Here is a 21,893-nt window from a genome sequence, read left to right on the forward strand (position 1 = left end):
TATAAAAGTATCCCATATAAAAACCGATACACTGAACTAAATTTGGATTTCAGAATCAGGTTCTAGTGGACTTTTGAAAGTACCTGTGTATTGTGTAAGACTGATGAATCACAGACCTGTACCCCTGAAACAAATAATGCATTATATGTTAATAATAGAAAATTAATTAAAATTTAAAAAATAAAAATAAATAAAATTGATTCAGTAACAAAAAAAAAAAGTACCTGTCAGTTTTTAGAGATCACAGGATATGCCATGTTTTTTGCATTTTGTGAAAGAATATACTGGTAGAGCATCTTGTACATTTTAGGTTATAATTGGGCTCAAACAGACTGTTGTGAAGTAGATAATTAAGAAATTATCTGGGGATATTATGGAAATACAAAGTTTACCAATATCACTTAGTTCCCAAGCCTAATTTTCTTCTGAATAAAGCTGGCTGGGGCGCCTGGGTGGCTCAGTCATTAAGTGTCTGCCTTCAGCTCAGGTCATGATCCCAGGGTCCTGGGATCAAGCCCCATACTGGGCTTCCTGCTCCACAGGAAGCCTGCTTCTCCCTCTCCCACTCCCCCTGCTTGTGTTCCCTCTCTTGCTGTGTCTCTCTCTGTCAAATAAATAAATAAAATATTTTTTAAAAAGCTGGCTAAGCTCACTCATTTATATCATTTGCAGACATCTCTCTCAGCAGTAGATTGAAGTGTGATATAATAACAAAACAGTGTGGCTGCTTACATAAAAACTGATTTCACAATATTTTTAAAGATTATTTTTTGAGTGGCAAAAAACAGTTACATTGAGTAGATAACAAAAGCCAAGGTGAGACCGTTTACATTTTCCACTTTTGATAACTTTAAAACCTTGAACCACATTTACTTATTTTTAATGGTCTTCATGTGAATGGGGTTTTCAAACTGTATCAGAGAATCATACTATCATAAATGGCACAGCTCGTGAGCAAAAATCCTGTAAGGAATCCCAATCTTTTCATTCCTCTCCATCCTTTGGCCTCAAAGAAGTTTTCATTGTAGATGTAATTTTCTATTTCCATGCTGTGGAAGCCCCCAAGAATGAACTCATTATCTGTAGTTGTTGAATTTTACATTATATTAGGGAAGGGGAGCATAGGGAGCACTTTGTCACGGAGCATTGTCTACAACTGGTTTTCTTCTTTCCCATTGCTTGACACTGACAGTAAAATTACTTCTAGTTAAATAATGAACTTCTTGAACAAAAAAACAACCATCTTCTGATTACAATTTCTATAAAGATACAGTCACATCTGATGAATTCCCTTGTATAATGTTATCAGGTAAGTCAATTTTACTTTCTGGAAGTAAATTCACATAGGACCTCTAATTCAGTTGTACATATTTGTTTTTGAACCAAAAGCATTTGAGTATTTATGTTTAATTTAATGGATCACAACTGCCTGTTATTCCCCTTTTCCATCTTTCTGTGTTAGGTAAAGCCACTCCTCCAAAAGCCACTAGCGCTGACCTCCAAAATGTTCACCACCAAACAGAAATATAAAAGTAGTAAAAGTTGTTCCCAACAAATCTTGCCAAATAATGTTCAAGAAGAATGACATATCAATCTGCCTCAAATAAATGCAGTACCTGATAAATGCAGTGTGTAAACTGCCTAGCACATATAAGCTGTGTTCATATAGATGTTTATCCGCAGGCTTAGCACCCCCCCCAATGTATATTAAACAGTGCTGACAGGCACCCATTGATGTAACTAAATATTTTTTTAATCCTAAAAAATTCCTGGTAATCATCTCAGAGGAAAAATATATGATATGACTACAGGTCTGACAGGAGAAAATCTGACTTTTCTGAAGAAAAGTTATAATTAGAACTACAGTGTTCATCTTTTGGTGAAAGAAGCTGATCTCAATCACCATCAATATGTGTAAGTCTCACTTGAGCATAAGTGGGATAGGTATAATTCTGCTGTGTCTTACACTGTGATCTGTCCATCTGTAGGTAGTTACAGAAACTAGAGTTGGTCCAGGCATAAGGTCTTGATGTCAGACTCCTGTGACTATAAAGATGCTTCCTGAATCTGATTTGAAGTTTTGTAATAGGTTTTATTGTAAATACATGGCTCCATTTTCATAACCTGCATTTACATGTGTCCCATAAATGATTTTTCAAAATTATCTACAGAACACCAATTTTCATGAATTGTAGTCAATCAAAAAGAAAATCACAACTTCCTTCAGTAGTCTTAGAACTACAAATACAGAGTCTGTTGTCCTCCTTACTAAAATATTCAGATTCAGCCCGGGTGCAAAATTTGGTCTGTTGAAATTTCTTCAGCTTATTTGTGTAACTATGCTATATTGCAGGTACCCAGCAAAATAATACCATTGCTTTTATAGCATTAAGTTTCCTAAGTCAGCAAACCAGAAAGGCCACATCAAATTTATTGTGGATATACATACAAAGCTTCAGTTTTCCACACAAATCAGCAAAAGAGGTGTTCATAAAACTGCAATTTAAAAAAAAACACTACATTGTATATTCTTCCCCTTTCTCTTCTTTCTAGGGAAGTTCAAAGTATATCTAATATACACAGTAATATCTAATTCAGATTCCACTCATTTTTAATTTTTGTAATTCCAGCAAGAGCCAGGTATTATGTTTAAATTCTGCAATATTTCCCTTTTTGGTATTTATTTAAAAGGAGATGTTTTCAACTAGCATTTAGCATTATATACCACCTATTATATAAATGAATATTATATATATTATTACAATTATATTTATACATTAAAATAAATCTAAGGGCCTTAATTAAAAATTAAAGTTTTAATTTTGAATAGTTCTAATTACTGGTAGTACTTGAAATTATTTAAATGGCATTTCAAAGAGGTCCTCCATTATCTCAACTTTTCAGAAACTGAGGATGGCTTTCCAGTTAGTCTGAATAAGGAAGGCTGAATTAATATTAATTTTCTTTGGAGAATCTAGTGGTTGATCAGAAGACAAAGTTTGGATCCAAAGTGTCTGAAGGCAATCCCTGACTTGACATCTATAAATTCTGACTTCTTAGGCAAGTGGCTTAACACATCTGTGCTTCAACTTCCTCATCTGTGAAAATTGGAATAATAAAGATAGCACCTATGCCATAGAATTACAACTATTAAATGAGTTAACATTTTTAAGTCCTTGACACATAGTAATTACACATTTTTTTTCAAATTAAAAGCTAAAATTCACTTATTGGTTTGCTTTAATTTCCTTTAGACTTGCACAAAATTAAGTCAACAATGCTTATCTGTAACCACTCCTTAGGCTTTTGATGTAATCTCCACAATATGGCAATTGTTATGGTTTTAGGGAGGACCCATTTCATTGCTATGTATTAATTTATGTTTTAAATCTCATGTATTATTAGAAAAATAACATAGAATTAACACATTAAAAAAGGGGTGGGGCAGGTAAAGCCCAAGCTTGTGTGCTAAGGAAGGTCACTTGGAGCCACCACCATGTGTCTCTATCACATGGAGATCGTAGGCTACCAAACTGTAAATCTATGAGTTAGGAGCCATGTGACTCCTACCATTACGTGGCAGTCACGTGAGCACCGCACTACCCAATCACCATTGGTCACCTATATCCTCTGGTCTCGTGAGGCTCAGCTTTCTCCGTCACATGAAAATCCACTGCTCCTAAACCCTGAAGTCACTTGGATCTTTCTGTCATGTGGACCCTGCCAGTGAAGGCCGTGGAAGTCAGGTAGACCCCCGACAGCTGTGGGTTACACGGATCCTGCAGTCACGTGATCCCCCTATGTCCCCTACGGTCGTGTGCGAGTGTGCTTTTCAGTGTGTGGAGTCTCCTGAAATGTGGCTCAACTTAGCTTTGTACGAAGTCAGACCTATACAAAGGGAAGACCTTTAGAACTGTGGTCTGCACCCTGGAAAAGGGAGAAATTTCCTGAAACTCGGGTTCAGATCCCACCCTTTCCATCAACTTATATCCTGCCGCGGTAAGCGGCACTCGGGTGGGTTGGGGACCAGTAAATACTGGATATTTACTCAGAGAATTGGCATGAGAGGATGCGGCAGAGGTTCATGTACTTCTCTCAATGGTCAGTCTCTAGAAACGCGGTGGGACCCCATTCCTATTCCTCTTCTGCACCCCCACACTAACGCCCTATTCGATTATCACCCTGCCGTATTAGCTGTCTGTATTGGACTCCTCTGCCATCTATGAGTTAGGAGCCGTGCTGTTATCAGACACCAGAGACCTCTTAGATGCCAATTTTTTTTTAAGATTTTATTTATTTCTTTGACAGAGAGAGATAGCGAGAGAGGGAACACAAGCGGGGGGGGAGGGGGGAGAGGGAGAAGCAGGCTCCCTGCTGAGCTGAGAGCCCCAATGCGGAGACTCCAGAGAGTCTTGCTGTTATCAAAGACACCAGAGACCTCTTAGATGCCTCTTAGATGCCAATTTGGTTTTTTTTAAAGATTTTATTTATTTCTTTGAAAGAGAGAGCGAGAGAGGGAACAGAAGCGGGGGGGGGAAGGGGGAGAGGGAGAAGCAGGCTCCCTGCTGAGCTGAGAGCCCCAATGCGGAGACTCCAGAGAGTCTTGCTGTTATCAAAGACACCAGAGACCTCTTAGATGCCAATTTGGTTTTTTTTAAAGATTTTATTTATTTCTTTGAAAGAGAGAGCGAGAGAGGGAACACAAGCGGGGGGGGAGGGGGGAGAGGGAGAAGCAGGCTCCCTGCTGAGCTGAGAGCCCCAGTGCGGAGACTCCAGAGAGTCTTGCTGTTATCAAAGACACCAGAGACCTCTTAGATGCCAATTTGGTTTTTTTTAAAGATTTTATTTATTTATTTCTTTGAAAGAGAGAGCGAGAGAGGGAACACAAGCGGGGGGGAGGGGGGAGAGGGAGAAGCAGGCTCCCTGCTGAGCTGAGAGCCCAATGCGGAGACTCCATCCCAGGACCCTGAGATCATGACCTGAGCCGAAGGCAGACGCTTAACAACTGAGCCACCCAGGCGCCTCTAGATGCCAATTTGTACAAACAATTCCAAATCTGATCTTAATTTCTCTTTCTTCTTTGATTTTGTATAGAGAGGGAAGAAGAGAGACTTTTTTAAAGAACTGGATATTTTTTCAATAAAAGTGAAAGTTCAGCTATACTCAAAGAATATTTTTAAGTGTGACAGTAGCCATTATATGAAGTTTTAGAATGTTTTTCTTAGATTTACTTTGTAGTTCAACAGTTTTTCAAAGTGCACATTGGGTGCATATATTTTTGTGCTAAGGATTTCTAAATGGCTTAAACTAATCCAACCAGACACTATTACCTTCTGATTTTCCTCCTGATTTTCTAACCATTGCTTTTTAGAATCCTTGAAAATTCTCCCTTCCTCCTGTTCTTCATATGGAAAAAATAGTAAATTTATTTAAGAAAAACATATTAAGTAAAATTATGGGTGATACATTTCATAAAGATCACATAGATGGTAGAGAATGAGTAAAATTCAGCAAATAAAGGATTGTGTTTATGTTTGTGGGGTTTTGAAATATTGTTTGATAGACAAAGAATATTGTCATGTGTAATGTTTTTATTATATGATATCCATTTTACCTTTTCTCTCATTTCAGCACTTCCAGGTTTGATATACAAAACACTATGTCTGAAAGACACCAACAACAAACATATGTTCTTCCATCAGAGAAATTTGGAACATACAGAAATGAAGGTAAAAGGATTTTTATATTATCATATTTTTAAGATAACTATGCTAATATGCAATTTGAATATCAAAGAGAGAGGTAGTGTCTTAGTCCATTCAGGCTGCTTTAACAGAACATCATGGAATTTACAACTGAGAGTTTCCAAGTGAGCCAATTCACAGAATATTTCACAGACCATATCTTTTTGCTATTGTAAATAATATATTCACAATGAAATATTATTTTCTATTTGTACAATTCTTTTGTATATATTAGTATTACATCCAATAAATTGGTTAATCTCTATTCTTATAATTTTCTGTAGATTCTCTGGAATTTTTTATGAAGACAGTTTTGTTTTTTCACTCTTACACACTTATTAATTTATGTATATATGTATGCATTTATTTATTTTGGTTAACTGCACTCATTCTCTGCCTAGGAGACTCAGTCAGATGTTGAACAGAACTGATTATATGAGGGGTGCCTGTGTGGCTTAGTTGGTTGAGCGTCTGACTCTTGATTTTGGCTCAGGTCATGATCTAAGGGTTGTGAGTTTGAGCCCCATGTTGGGCTTTGTGCTCAGTGCAGAGTCTGCTTGAGATTCTTTCCTTCTCTCTCTGTCCCTCCCCCCACTCATGCTCTCTCTCTCTCTCTCTCTTAAATAAATAAATTCTTTTTTTAAAAGAACTGATTATATGAGTCATCCTTGCCTCTTCTGGTTAAAATGGAATGTTTTTAATGTTTCACAATTATGTATGGTGTTTGTTGTCTTTTTAAAAAAATACATGTTATCAGTTTAAAGAAATAGCTCTCTATTCTTGGTTAGCTGAGAGTTGTTTAATCTTGATTGGTTATTAAGTTTTATTTATGTCCTTTTCTTATGAAATCTTTGTGATGATTATCATTTTCCTGCTTCTTTATCTTATTAACTTAATGGATTACATTATGGATCTCCTAATGTTAAACCACACTGCAAGTTTGGGATAAACACAACTTTGTTATGTTGTATTATCTGTTTTACCCATTGCTGGATTTGGTTTGCTAATTTCCAATTTTTTGCATTTCTATAACTAAGATTGAACAAAAATTTTGCCTTTTAATGCATTATTTGTCAAGAATTCTCTTTATATTAAAAAGGAAAACCCTTATATTATTATTTTCTATTTCTTCAATTTAAAAGAATATTTTATGACACATGAAAATTATTTGAAATTCTCGTGTCTGTGGCCATACTTAAAGTTTTACTGGAACAGAGCCATGTTATACGTATAGCAGCCTTTGGTTGACAACAACAGATTTGAATAGCTCTTGATAGAGCTATTCTCAGGTGTGGGGATTGATTTTCCAAACATTCAAATATGTAAAAGCCATTCTCACCTTGCAGGGCCCACAAAAACAGGCCGCAGGAGCGGTTTGGTCCATGGGCCATAGTTTGCCAGTTCCCTGCTCTATGCTAATGGAATCACTAGGTCTCCAAAATAGCACTGAGTGGAAGGTCAGCAAATGAGATGGAAATCATTCCTAGGCTCTCCTGGCAAGCATAAACCAAAAACTGACACTTTAACACAGTTTTCAGTCTTGGTTGCACACTGCAGTCATGTGGACAGTTTAAAAAATGTAGTTGCCTAGTCTGATTCCAATTCTGCTTTAATTGTTGCAGGTATACCCTGGTGCTAGAATTTTTTCCTTTTTTTATAATTTCTTTTTCTCAAATTTTTATTTAAATTCTAGTTAGTTAACATATAGTGTAATACTGGTTTCAGGAGTACAATTTAGTGATTCATGACTTACATATTACACCCATGGCTCATCATAAAAAGTGCCCTCCTTAATACCCATCGCCCATTTAGCCCATTCCCCATCCACCTCCCTCCATCATCCCTGTTTGTTCTCTATCATTAAGAATCTCTTATCGTTTGTTTTCCCCTCTATTTTTCCCTTATGTTCATCTGTTTGTTTCTTAAATTTCACATAGGAGTAAAATAATATCATATTTGTCTTTCTCTGACTGACTTCTTTCACCTAACATAATGCACTCTAGCTCCATCCACATCATTGCAAATGGCAAGATTTCATTCTTTTTGATGGCTGAGTAATATTCCACCCTATGTATATACCACTTTTTCTTTATCCATTCATCAGTTGATGGACATTTGGGCTCTTTCCATAGTTTAGCTATTGTAGATAATGCTGCTACAAGCATAGGGGTTCACGTGCCCCTTCAAATCAGTATTCTTGTATCCTTTGGGTAAATACCTAGTGGTGCACTTGCTGTATCTTAGGGTAGGTCTATTTTAACTTTCTGAGAAACCTCCACACTGTTTTCCACAGTGGCTGCACCTCTGTTTATATTCCCACCAACTGTGTAAGAGGGTCCCCTTTTCTCCACATCCTCGCCAACATCTATTGTTTCCTGTGGTTTTAATTTTAGCCATTCTGTTGGGTTGAGGTGGTATCTCATCGTGGTTTTGATTTGTATTTCCTTGATAATGAGTGATGTTGAGTATCTTTTCATGTGTCTAATGGCTATCTGGGTGTCATCTTTGGAAAAATGTCTATTCATGTCTTCTCATTTCTAAACTGGATTATTTGTTTTTTGGGTGTTGAGTTTGAGAAGTTCTTTATAGATTTTAGATACTAATCCTTTGTCAGATATGTCATATTATAAATATCTTCTACAATTCCATAAGTTGCCTTTTAGTTTTGTTGATTGTTTCCTTCATTGCGTGAAATTTTTTATCTTGATGAAGTCCCAACAGTTCATTTTTGGTTTTGTTTCCCCTGCCTCTAGAGTCGTGTCTAGTAGAGTCATGTCTAGTAACAAGTTGCTACAGCCGAGGTAAAAGAGGTTGCTCCTTGTGTGCTCCTCTAGGATTTTGATGCTTTCCTGTCTCATGTTTAGGTCTTTCATCCATTTTGAATTTATATTTGTGTATGGTGTAAGAAAGTGTTCCAGTTTCATGCTTCTGCATGCTGCTGTCCAGTTTTCCCAGCACCATTTGAAGAAACTATTTTTTTCAATTGGATGTTCTTTCCTGCTTTGTCAAAGACTAGTTGACCCTATAGTTGTATGTCCATTTCTGGGTTTTCTATTCTGTTCCATTGGTCTATGTGTCTGGTTTTGTGCCAGTACCATACCGTCTTGATGGCTACAGCTTGAATTCCGGAATTTTGATGCCACCAGCTTTGGTTTTCTTTTTCACAATTCCTTTGGCTATTCGGGGTCTTTCGTGGATCCATACAAATTTGAGGATAGTTTGTTCTAGGTTTTTGAAAGATGTTGTTGGTATTTTGCTAGGGATTGCATTGTATGTGTAGATTTCCTTGGGTAATATAGACATTTTAACAATATTTGTTCTTCCAATCCATGAACATGAAATGTTTTTCCATTTCTTTGTGTCTTTTTCAATTTCTTTCTTAAGTGTTCTATATTTTTCAGTGTACAGACCTTTTACCTCTTTGGTTAGGTTTATTCCTAGGTATCTTATTGTTTGGGGTGCAATCGTAAATGGGATTGATTCCTTAATTTCTCTTTCTGCTGCTTCATTATTGGTGCATAGAAATGCAACAGATTTCTGTACATTGATTTTATATCCTGTGACTTTGCTGAATATATGTATTAGTTCTACCAGTTTTTTGGGTTTTCTACATAGAGTATCATGTTGTCTGCGAAGAGTGAAATTTGATTTCTTCCTTGCTAATTTGGATTCCTTTTATTTCTTTTTGTTGTCTGATTGTTGAGGCTAAGACTTCCAGTACTATGTTAAATAGTAATGGTGAGAGTGGACATCCCCATCTTGTTCGTGACCCTAGAGGAAAAGCTCTCAGTTTTTCCCCGTTGAGGTTGATAATAGCTGTGTCTTTAATATATGGCCCTTATGATGTTGAGGTATACCTACTTTGTTGAGTGTTTTTATCAAGAATGGATGTTGTACTTTGTCAAGTGCTTTTTCTGTATCTAATAAGATCATACAGTTCTTATCCTTTCTTTTATTAATGTGGTGTATCACATTGATTGATTTGTGAATATTGAACCACCCCTGAAGCCCAGGAATAAATCCCACTTGATAGTGGTGAATAATTCTTTTAATGTACTGTTGGATTCAATTTGCTAGTTGAGAATTTTTGCATCCATATTCATCAGGGATATTGGCCTATAATTCTCTTTTTTAGTGGGGTCTTTGGTTTTGGAATCAAGGTAATGCTGGCCTTGTAGAATGAGTTTAGAAGTTTTTCTTCCATCTATTTTTTGGAACAGTTTAAGAAGAATAGGTATTAACTCTTCTTTAAATGCCTGGTAGAATTCCCTGGGAAGCCATCTGGCCCTGGACTTTTGTTTGTTGGGAGATTTTTGATTACTGATTCCATTTCTTTGCTGGTTATGGGTCTGTTCAAATTTTCTATTTCTTTCTGTTTCAGTGTTTGTAGTTTGTATGTTTCTAGAAATTTGTCCATTTCTTCCAGATTGCCCAGTTTGTTGGCATACAATTTTTTATATTCTCTTATAATTTTTGCATTTCTGTGGTGTGGTTGTGATCTCTCCTCTTTCTCTCATGATTTTATTTGGGTGCTTTCTCTTTTCTTTTTGGTAAGTCTGGCTAGGAGCTTATCTATTTTATTAATTCTTTCAAAGAACCAGCTCTTAGTTTTGTTGATCTGTTCTACTGTGGGTTTTTGCTTTGTTTTGTTTTTATATCATTTATTTCTGCTCTAATCTATTATTTCCCTTCTTCTGTTGGCTTTAGGTTTCATTTGCTGTTTCTTTTCTAGCTCCTTTAGGTGTAAGGTTAGGTTGTGTATCTGAGACTTTTTTTACTTCTTGAGATAGGCCTGTATTGCAATATTCTTCCCTCTTAGGACTGCCTTTGCTGCATCCCAAAGGTTTTGAACTGTTGTGTTTTCATTTTCACTTGCTTCCATGTATTTTTTAAAATTTTTTCTTTAATTTCCTGGTTAACTCATGCATTCTTTACCAAGACGTTTTTAACCTCCATGTATTTGTAGTCTTTCCAAATTTTTTTCTTGTGGTTGACTTCAAGTTTCATAGCATTGTGGTCTGAAAATATGCATGCTATTATCTTGAACTTTTTGTATTTTTTGAGGCTTGATTTGTGACCCAGTATGTGATCTATTCTGGAGATTGTTACATGTAGACTCTAAAAGAATGTGTATTCTGCTGCTTTAGAATGAAATGTTCTGAATAAATCTATTAAGTCGATCCAGTCCAATGTATCATTCAAAACCATTGTTTCCTTGCTGATTTTCTGCTTAGATGATATGTCCATTGCTATAAGTGGGGTGTTAAAGTATTGTATTATTATCAATGAGTTTCTTTATGATTGTTATTAACTGATTTATACATTTGGCTGCTCCTGAGTTGGGAGCATAAATATTTGCACTTGTTAGATCTTCTGGATAGATAGACCCCTTAATTATGATATAATGCCCTTCTGCATCTCTAGGTATAGTCTTTGGTTTATTTTTTTTAAGATTTTATTTATTTATTTGCTAGAGAGAGAGAGCATAGGGGAGAGAGAGTGAGCAAGAGTACAAGCAGGAGGAGCTGCAGGCAGAGGGAGAAGCAGGCTCCCTGCTGAGCAAGGAGTCCAATGTGGGACTCGATCCCAGGACCCAGGATCGTGACCAGAACTGAAGGCAGCCGCTAAACTGACTGAACCACCCAGGCGTCTCTAGTCTTTGATTTAAAATCTAGTTTTTATGGTATAATTGTGGATACTCAAGCTTTATTTTGATGTCTATAAGCATAATAGGTGGTTCTCCATCCCCTTTCAATCTGCAGATGTCTTTAGGTCTAAAACGAGTGTCCTGTAGGCAGCAGATAGATGGGGCTTTTTTTTTTTTATCCATTCTGATACCCTGTGGTTCTCCATCCCCTTTCAATCTGCAGATGTCTTTAGGTCTAAAACGAGTCTCCTGTAGGCAGTAGATAGATGGGGCTTTTTTTTTATTATCCATTCTGATACCCTGTGTCTTTTGATTGAAGCATTTAGTACATTTACATTCAGAATGATTATTGAAAGATATAAATTTAGTGCCATTGTGTTACCTATAAAGTTGATGTTTCTGGTGATGTTCTCTGTTCCTTTCTAGTCCTTGTTGCTTCTGGTCTTTTTTTCCCCACTCAGAGTCACCTTTAGTATTTCTTGCAAGGCTGGTTTAGTGGTCTTGAATTCCTTTGGTTTTTGTTTATCTGAGAAACTCTTTATCTCTCCTTCTATTCTGAATGACAGTCTTTCCAGATAAAGTATTCTTGGCTACATATTTTTCCCATTCAGCATGTTGAATATATCATGCCACTCACTCTGGCCTGCCAAGTTTCTGTGGACAGTTCTGCTGCAACCTGATCTGTCTTTCCCTTGCAGGTTAAGGACTTTTTTCCCTTGCTGCTTTCAGCATTCTTTCCTTGTCTGTGTAGTTTGTGAGTTTGACTATGATAGGTCTTAGTGATGGCCAACTTTTGTTGAATTTAATGGGAGTTCTCTGTGCTTGGATTTCAATGTCTATGTCCTTACTCAGATTAGAAGTTTTCAGGTGTAATTTGCTCAAATAAACCTTCTGTCCCTTTCTCTCTCTCTTCGTCTTCTGAGATTCCTATGATATGAATGTTATTAACCTTTAAGGAGTTGCTGAGTTCCCTACATCTACATTTGTGATCCAATACCTTTCTTTCCCTCTTCTTTTCAGCTTCATTATTTTCCATCATTTTATCTTCTATATTACTGATTTATTCCACCACTTCATCCAACCTCATTGTCATGGCATCTAGTCAGGTTTGCATCTCAGTTATAGCATTTTTTATTTCAGCCTGACTAGTTTTTAGTTCTTTTATCTCTGCAGTAAGTGATCCTGTAGTGTCTTCTATGCATTTTTCAAGCCCAGGTAATATCCTTATAATTGTTGTTTTAAATTTTGGTTCAGACATCTTACTTATATCTGTATTGATTAAATCCCTGGCTTTACTTCTTCCTGTTCTTTCTTTTGGGGTGAATTCTTCTGTCTTGTTATCTTGTCTAGGTCACTGTTTTTTGTGTGTGATTGTTAGGAAAGCCTTTATATTCCTGCTCCTGAGAGTAATGGCTATATTAAGAAGAGGGCCAAAAAAAAAAAAAAAAGTCCTATATGTACTCTGCTCCAGTGTTTTAGCTGCTCCTACCCTCAGGTCAGTCCTCTGCAGAGTTTCTTTTTTGCCTGCAGTGGGGAGTGTTTGGACCTTGTCTACTGTGTGGCAAGTTTTAACTAGGTGTCTTTTGGTCTGCTTGTTAAAAGAAGCTAGATCCTATTTCCCCCAGAGCTGAAGCTTTGCAGCACTCTATGATCAGTAAACTTGGTGCTTATGAGGGGTTTGTGCTGGTCTTCTAGGGGTGGGGCCTGCTAAACTGATTCCAGAAGAACTTGCCTAGGAAAGATGCTCCTGCAGGGTGCAGGGGGGTGGGGTTTGACGTAAGCAGCTCCAGCCTCCACTGGGGGCACTGTGTTGCTCACTGAAGTCTTTCAGTGCTGATGAGTGGGGATGGGGAATGGCCTTGTCCCACTCTCTTGCCTTGGAGCAGGGAGTTTGCACCTGTCACTCTTCACAGAAGAGCAAACAATCACCCATATTGTGTCCCTGGCTTCTGTCAGATCCATGCCTTTACCCTGTCTGTGTCTGAGCTATCTGCCTGCCAGATGGCAAAGTACTCCTGTGTTTTACCTCAGGCATGCAGCTGGGTTTCAAAACTCCAAATTTTAGGAACCCACATGGCCTGGACCTGCACTGGTCCTCTGGGAGAGGGTCTCACTACACTTCCCGGTTTGCAGGTTTGTTCCAGAGAAGCGGTGACACAACCACACTGCAGTTCAGAGATTATGGTAAACTGCAGCAAAAAGTTGGCACCAAGGTTTTCTGCCCTCAGCTGGTGTCTTTGTTCCTATGCTAGGGAATAGGGCAGCATGTTGGCACTGCCAGTTCTTTTGTCCCGGAGAGGCTGTGCCACCACTCCCAAATTCACTCCAAAGAAGGGGAATTGTTTCTCCCCATGCCACCCAGGGGATCCTCAGACCACGCTGCCCACTTCTGGGTCTCTGCCCTCCTTCCACACAGGAGCACCACTAGGCCTGACCCCGGTGATGGCTCAGACTTTTAAAATTTCAAACTTTGCACTCAGCTGCTTATAATAACTTGTGGTAGTCAGTCCCCCCGCCCTTTCCCCAGTTAGTGGTTTTGGAGAAGAATTTTTCTTGTGTAATCCCCTACCTGCTGCTTCTCTCTCTCTCCCCCTCTCCCTCTCCCTCCTCTCTGTGATCAAGGCTACCTCCACTTCCCAGCACCTACAGTCTTTTCTCCCCCAGATCAACTCTCTGCAGCTCCTACCTTCCACAGGTGGTCATTTTTCTACCTATAGATGTGCAGTTTTGTTCTCTCAGTCCTCAGATTGATTTCTTGGGTGTTCAGAATGATTTGATATTTATCTAGCTGTGTTCGAGGGATGAGGCAAGCTTAATGTCCCCCTACTACTTTGCCATCTTAACTCCTCCCTCTTTTTTCTATCTCCCCAAGTGGCTCTAGTATGTGAACAAGGTTCAGAACTACCTGAATGATTTAAATGATGACAGTGTAAATATTTAACAATATTTCATTTGAAAATTTTATACTTGTGGTTTTGGAATAATAATATTACATTAATAAATACATATAATATGCCAATAGTAATAAACAAGGTGCAGATGAAAGCCAAGCACCCATGAGCACAGTGCTGACTTGGCAGTGAAGCTTTCTTTGCAGGAGACAATTACAACCCAGGGTAAGGGTGGAAGAGACAGAACAAACTCAACAAATCAAATGATTTGCACTAAGGGAATATAAAAAAAAAATAGAAAAAGCTGAACAGGACCTTAAGATAATATTTTCTAGAGAGATAAAAGAGTGATAAAGGAAGAAGTTATATCCATTATAAAAGAATAGAAAACTGATCAAGAAATATGGCTGATTTAACATAAAGATTCACTTTCACTTCTTCCTGAAATCTCATTAAAATAATATCAAAGGTATACAGATACATGTGATGGGATATTACTCAGCAATAAAAAAATGCAAAAACCTGGGCGGATCTCAAAAACATTGTGCTGACTTAAAGAAGCCAGACACAGAGGCATACAGGGTGTATGATTCCATTTATATGAGATTCTAGAGCAGACAAAATGAATATGTAGTGACAGAATGCAGATCAAGGTTTACATGGAGATGAGAGAAAAAGAGATTAATTTGCTATGGTATATACGCATGTGGTATATGCTTTATATTTGATCAAGGTGGTGGTTAGCTCTAATCCCTGATTTTTACATATAAATAATTTGGGATCAGGATAAACTGGGTGAATAGTCCAAATTGTTGCAGCTTATTAATCAGAGAGAAGACAGGGGGATCTGATTATCAATAATAAATTATTTCTATTGTGCTGTGTAATGAATCAATAAGAGTAGTGCTTCCCCCCAAGCACCTGACAAAACCTCAACCCAGCCGTGTATACTAGTGAAGCGTGGACATGAAAGTATAAATATCTGCATTCCAATCACCCATTTTTAAACACAGTTGACATTCTTATGTTCTTTTACCTTGACTTCTTTGTGTTTATATTTATAAATCAAAACAAACTTTCACTAATATTTATTTCTGAATAATGTATTATAATGTACATTTTTTAAAATTGTGGTAAAAAACACAGAACATAAATTTACCATCATAACCATTTCTAAGTATATAGTTCAGTACTGTTAAGTATACTCACATTGTTGTGAAACCAATCTCCAGAACTTTTTCATCTTACAAAACTGAAACTATATTAAACAGCAGGTTCTCCTTGCCCTTTCCCCCAACCCCTGATAACCACCATTCTACTGTCTGTTTCTATGAATTTGACTACCTAAGATACATCATAAGAGTGGAATCATATAATATTTGTTTTATTGTGACCAGCTTATTTCATTTAGCATAATATTTTCAAGGTTCATCCATTTTGTAACATGTGACAGAATTTTCTTCCATTTTAAGGTTGAATAATGTCTTATTGTATGTATATACCAAAATTTTTTTATCCATTCATCCATCAGTGAACATTTTACCATCTACCTCTTGGTTGTTTATGAATAGTGCTATGAACAAGCATGTGCAAATATCTCTTTGAGACTCCACTTTCAATTCTTAATATATAACCAGGATTGGGATTGTTGGGTCATATGGTAGTTTTTTTTTTTTTTGAGGAATCACCATACTATTTTCCATAAAGGCTATATTGTTTTGCATTTCCACCAACAGTGCACAGGGCTTCCAATTCTTCACATCCTCACAAACACTTGCTCTGTTTGGGTTTTTTTGTAGCCATCCTAATAGGTGTAGGTGGTAGCTCATTGTGGTTTTTATTTGTATCCCTCTGCTGATTAGTGATGTTTCCTTCTATTCTTATTTTGTCAAGTGTTTTCTTTTTTAATTATGAAAATGTGTTGAATTATGTAAAATGTTTTTCTGTATAACTGTGATTATCAGTTTGTTTTTGTCCTTCATTCTGTTAATGTAGTTTATTACATTGATTGATTTTCACATGTTGAGCTATTCTTGCATCCTATGCATAACTTGCACTTGGTCATGGTGTATAAACCTTTTAATGTGCTGTTGCATTTGGTTTGCTCATATTTTGTTGAGGATTTTGCATCATTATTCACCAGGGATATTGGCCTATAGTTTTCTTGTAGTGTCTGTCTGGCTTTGGTATAAGGGTAACGCTGGTCTCCTAGAATAAGCTTGGAAGTGTTCCTTCTTCAGTTTTTTGGACAGGTTTCATGTGGCATTCATTCTTTAAATATTTGATAAAATTCTCCAGTGAAAGGCATCTGGCCCTGGGCTTTACCTTGTTGGGAGGTTTTTGATAATTGATGCACTCCCCTTACTGTCGATCTGTTCAGATTTTCTTTTTCAGTTATGATTCAATCTTGGTAGTTTGTGTTTTTCTAGGAATTTATTTCTTCTAGGTTTTCCAATTTGTTGACATACAATTGTTCATAGTATACTCCTATAATACTTCCCATTTCTGTAGTATCAGTTGTATTGTCCTTCTTTCATTTCTGACTTTAGTTATTTGGATCTTTATTTTTTTCTTAGTGAATCTAACTAGAGGGTTGTCAATTTTGTTTATCTTTTCAAAACCCCAACTTTAAAGTTTTGTTGATTTTTTCTATTGTTTATCTTTTCTCTATTTCATTTATCTTTGCTCTTACTGAATTATTTCCTTCCTTCTGCTAGTTTTGCGTTTAGCTTGGCCTTTTTCTAATTTCTTGAAGTATAAAAGTATGTTGTTGATTTGGGATCTTTCATCTTTTTAATGTACACATTTAAAACTATAAACTTCCTTGTTAGCACTGCTTATGCTGCATCCCATAAGTTTTGGTATGTTTTATGTTCATTTTAATTTGTCTAGAAGTAGTTTCTAATTTCCTTTGTAATTTCTTTGGCCCATGGGTTGTTTATGAGTGTGTTGTTTAATTTCAGTACATTCATGGATTTTCCAGTTTTCCTCATACTATTGATGTCTAGTTTCATTCCATTGTGATTGGAAGAGATATTGGTATTATTTCAGTCTTCTTGAGTTTGTTAAGACTTAACGTTGTGGCCTTACATGCAGTCCTGGAGAATGTCCCATGTGCGCTTGAGAGGAATGTATGCTGTTCTTGGGGGAGTGTTTTGTATGTGTTTCTTTGGCCCAATTAATCTATACTGTTGCTTAAGTCTTCTATTTCCTTATTGATCTTCCATCTGGATGTTCTATCCATTATTGAAAGTTAGGTATTACAGTGTCCTACTATTATTGTGTTGTTGTTTATTTCCCCCTTCAATTTTATCAAAGATTCCTTCATATATTTAGGAACTCTGTAGTTTAGTGCATACATACATAAATAATTGTTATATCATCTTGCTGAATTGATCCTTTTACTATTATATAATGTCCTTCTTTGTCTTTTCTGACAGTTTTTTACTTAATGTATATTTTGTCTGGTGTTAGTATAGCCACTGCATCCCTCTTTTGGTTACCATTTGCATAGAATATCTTTTCCACCCTTTCACTTTCAGCTTATATATGTCCTTAGATCTAAAGTTAATCTCTTGTAGAGAGCATATAGTTGGATCTTGTTTTTTCAATCCATTCAACCAATCTATGTCTTTTGATTGGGGAGATAAATGCATTTATATTTAAAGTAATAACTGATGGGAAAGGACTTACTATTGCCATTTTGTTCATTATTTTCTGTATGTCTTATAGCTTTTTTGTCCCTACTTTCCTCTCTCACTGTCTTCCTCTGTATTTAATTGATGTTTTGTAATGATATGTTTTGATTCCCTTCTCATTTGCTTTTGCATATATTCTATAGATATTTTCTTTGTGGTTATCATTGTAATTACATAAAACATCTTAAAGTTATTGGGGCACCTGAGTGGCTCAGATGGTTAAACATCTGCCTTTGGTTTAGGTCATGATCCCGGGGTCCTGGGATTGAGCCCCACATCGGGCTCCTGGCTCAGTGGGGAGCCTGCTTCTCCCTCTCCCTCTGCCTCTCCCCCTGCTCATTCTCTCTCTTTCTGTATCTCTCTCTCTCAAATGAATAAATAAAATCTTTTTAAAAAATTATAGCATTTGTTTTAAATTGATAACAATTTAACTTCAATTGCATGCAAAAACTTTACTGCTTTACACCTCCACCTCCCCTACTTTGTGCTATTGAGATTGCACATTACATCTTTATATATTGTATATTCATTAACATAGATTTATAGGTTTTTAAAAATATTTCTGTCATTTAAATTCCCATTGTCATTTAATGCACCAAAATTACAATAGTACAGGTTACTATATTTGCCCATGTATTTATCTTTACTGCAGAATCTAATATTTTCATACAGCTTGGTGTTTCTGTCTAGAATTCTTTTATTTTAGCTTGGACTCCCTTTAGTATTTCTTGTAGAACAATTCTAGTGAGAATGAACTCCCTCAGCTTTTGTTTATCTGGAAAAGTTTTAATTTCTCCTTCATTTGTTAAAGGCAATTTGCCAGATACAGTATTCTTTGTTGACAGTTTTTTTTTTTTTTTTTACTTCAGTACTTAAAATATATCATCTCACTCCCTTCTTGCCTGCAACGTTTTGGCTGACAAATCAACTGGTAATCATATAAAAAGTTCCCTTGTACATGATGAATTGCTTTTCTCTCTTTTTTTTAAGATTTTATTTATTTATTTGACAGAGAGACACAGCAAGAGCAGGAACACAAGCAGGGGGAGTGGGAGAGGGAGAAGCAGGCTTCCCACTGAGCAGGGAGCCTGATGTGGGACTCGATCCCAGGACCCTGGGATCACGACCGAGCCGAAGGTAGATGCTTACCGACTGAGCCCCACTGGTGCCCGAATTGCTTTTCTCTTGATGCTTACAAGATTCTCTCATTGTCTTTGACTTTAGACAATTTGATAATGTAGTTTAGTGTGATTCTCTTTGAATTTATCCTAATTGGAGTTTCTTCAGCTTCTTGAGTCATCATGTCCATGTCTTTCCTCAGATTTGGGAAGTTTGGGCCATTATTTTTGCAAATAAGCTCTCTGCCCATTTTTCTTTTATTTCTGAGATTCCCCTAATGCATATATTGTTCTTCTTTATAATGCCTCATAAGTCCCATGGGTCTCCTTACTTTTCTTTATTCTTTTGTCTTTTTGCTCCTCTGACTCAGTGATTTCAAATGACCTGTCTTCATGTTCACTGATTATTTCTTCTGCCTGACCAATTCTACTGTTGAACCCCTTACAGATTTTTCAGTTGTTTTTGTATCTTGCAGCTCCAGAATTTTTGCTTTTTTTGTAGTGTTTATCATTTTGTTGATGATCTCATTTTGTTCAGACATCGTTTTCCTGTTTCATCCAGTTCTCTGTCTGTTTTCATTTTTAGCTTTTTGAGCATCTTTAGGATCATTATTTTAAATTCTTTGTCAGACACCTCACAGATCTTTTTATTTTACAGTTTCTGGAGTTTTATTTTATTATTTTAACTGGACCATATTTCCCTGTTTCTTTGTAGGCCTTGTAAATTTTGCTGATACTTGGGCATTTGAAAAAGCAACCAACTCTGCCAGTTGTTGTGTGCGGGCTTCATGCAGGGGATGACCTTTGCTAAGGTCAACCTTGCTGGAAGCTCTAAGACCTTTCATACCTTTTCTGGTCTCTTGCTCTCCCTGGCATCTGCCTGTGAAACTGCAGTTCCAATTTCCTGCTCACCTCTGTTTTCAGCACTTTCTAAACTTTGATGCAAGCCCAGTAAGTTTTCTAATTTAAACAAGACAAAATCATCCTGGATCAGTCCCCTAACAAGCCATAATGTTAGATATATGGCCCACTCTTGTTTCCATCCCAAGGGAAGAGAAGGAATATGGGCGGCTTCCTCCCAGTTGTTCTATGGTGTGTCACAAAGGCAGAGGGGCATGAACAATCCTGCAAAACAACATGAATTTTACTACCCTTTTAGCAAAAATCCCTCCTTGGTTTTATAAGGGCTTGAAAGCTGTATTTTCTCAGTTGATCTCCAGTCTTTACAGAGGTATTCTGGTTCATATGTTGTTGTTAACTCAATGTCTCTGATGGGGAAGGAAGGCCTGTAGCTTCCTGGTCAACCATGTTGCTGACATCACTCTGTAATACACAGTTTTGTATCCTGACTTTTTTTTCTTTCACATAGTGTCATAAGGTGTCAGGAGTATTCTATCTTGTTTTTTGAGCCTACTACTTAAACTTGAATCATTTTTTTATAGAGAGAAAGAGAGCAGGAGTGGGAGGGAGGGGCAGAGGGAGAGGGAGAGAGAGAATCTTAAGCAGCGTGGAGCCTGACATGGGGCTTGATCTCACAACTCTGAGATCATGACCTGAGCCAAAATCAAGAGTCAGATACTTAACCAACTGAGCTATCCAGATGCCCCACACTTTTTAAAATAATAATACATTTTTAGCAAAAATACTGGAACTCAGAATGTAAGCCCCCTTTCAAATCAGTCTGTATGCCTGTTTCAGAGTGTAAGCTTTTTATTTTGGTTGTCTTAATCAGATAAATGTCAGATAATTTCACACTAAGGCTATCCTGTTTTATTGTTGCTACTTTATAAAATACATTAATAGCTGACCCACAATCTTCTCCCACACACCCATCTGTTTTCCTTCTCATTTCCCAGAAGACTAATAACAATGAATGCAAATAACACCCATTCATCCTTTACTAAACATCAGATGTTGTACTAAGTACTGACCTAATAATAGCTAACTTACAGTGTTTATTTGGTCACAGGCATTTCTCCAGGTGCTTTCCATGTATTTCCATATATTAACTCAATTTTCACAACTATAAGGCAAAACTGTTACTATTTTCAATTTAAGGGGAAAAAAATAAGGTGAGTTACCATGAGGTCAAAGTTACTTTCCCTGGACCATAGAATTTAGCACCAGGATTCAAACCCCCATTGATCTGACCTCTAACCCTATGCCCATAACCAATGATGTATGACTCTGCGTTAGGGCTGAAATGAGCACTGGGATGGTACCCAAAGTCCAGTGGGCAATATTGGCTATGGTGTCTGGGACCAACATGACCTTAACTCTAGCCCTCTGTCCAAGAGACTCATCACTGTATGCCCTTCCCCTATATGATCTCTCTTTTCTCAGACTGTGTGGGAACTATTTCTCTGGTGTTCAGCTTGAAGATGAAGTAGCAGAGACAGACAAGTTATACATGGAAAGAAAGGACGGTTTCCAGAGAGGTGTATATTGCCAGGATGAATTCAGTTCCTCATAGACTTTTTCCATTTGTGTTTCATTCTCTTCCCAATGATCACCCTCATCTTTCTGGCCCATACATCCATCCCTTGGCCTTTTTGCTCTGTATGTCAGGTACCCATGCCCCTTCTTTCCCATCCTTGATTCGAGGGACAATCATTTCTACCCCTCTTCTGTCAATATCGGCCACTCCCTGATCCCATTGTCTTTCTATGTCAAAGAGCCTATAAAGCACAGACATATAATTATAAGTATATACTTCGGCATAGAATACTTTAAAGTGAAATGTCTGGGTCAAAGTGTAAGAATGACTTCTGAATGGTTAAGCATACTGTAGGAAA

At 37.1% G+C, this 21,893-nt stretch overlaps 1 protein-coding gene across 1 annotated transcript in view; it reads left to right on the top strand.

Annotated features, from left to right (window-relative positions):
* Positions 1 to 3,711: 3,711 nt before the first annotated feature.
* LOC114202257 (nuclear RNA export factor 2-like) overlaps positions 3,712 to 21,893 on the top strand; it is a 38,230-nt gene continuing 20,048 nt past the window's right edge. The window contains exons 1-2 of the mRNA XM_028095361.2: positions 3,712 to 3,746; positions 5,632 to 5,729. Coding sequence (XP_027951162.2) covers positions 3,712 to 3,746; positions 5,632 to 5,729 — 133 coding nt within the window. The remainder of the gene's footprint in view (positions 3,747 to 5,631; positions 5,730 to 21,893) is intronic.

The sequence above is a fragment of the Eumetopias jubatus genome, unplaced genomic scaffold, assembly GCF_037043125.1.
Source record: "Eumetopias jubatus isolate StellerSeaLion01/CBP00866 unplaced genomic scaffold, mEumJub1_p1.0 scaffold_11, whole genome shotgun sequence".
In the NCBI taxonomy this organism is placed as follows: Eukaryota; Metazoa; Chordata; class Mammalia; order Carnivora; family Otariidae; genus Eumetopias; species Eumetopias jubatus.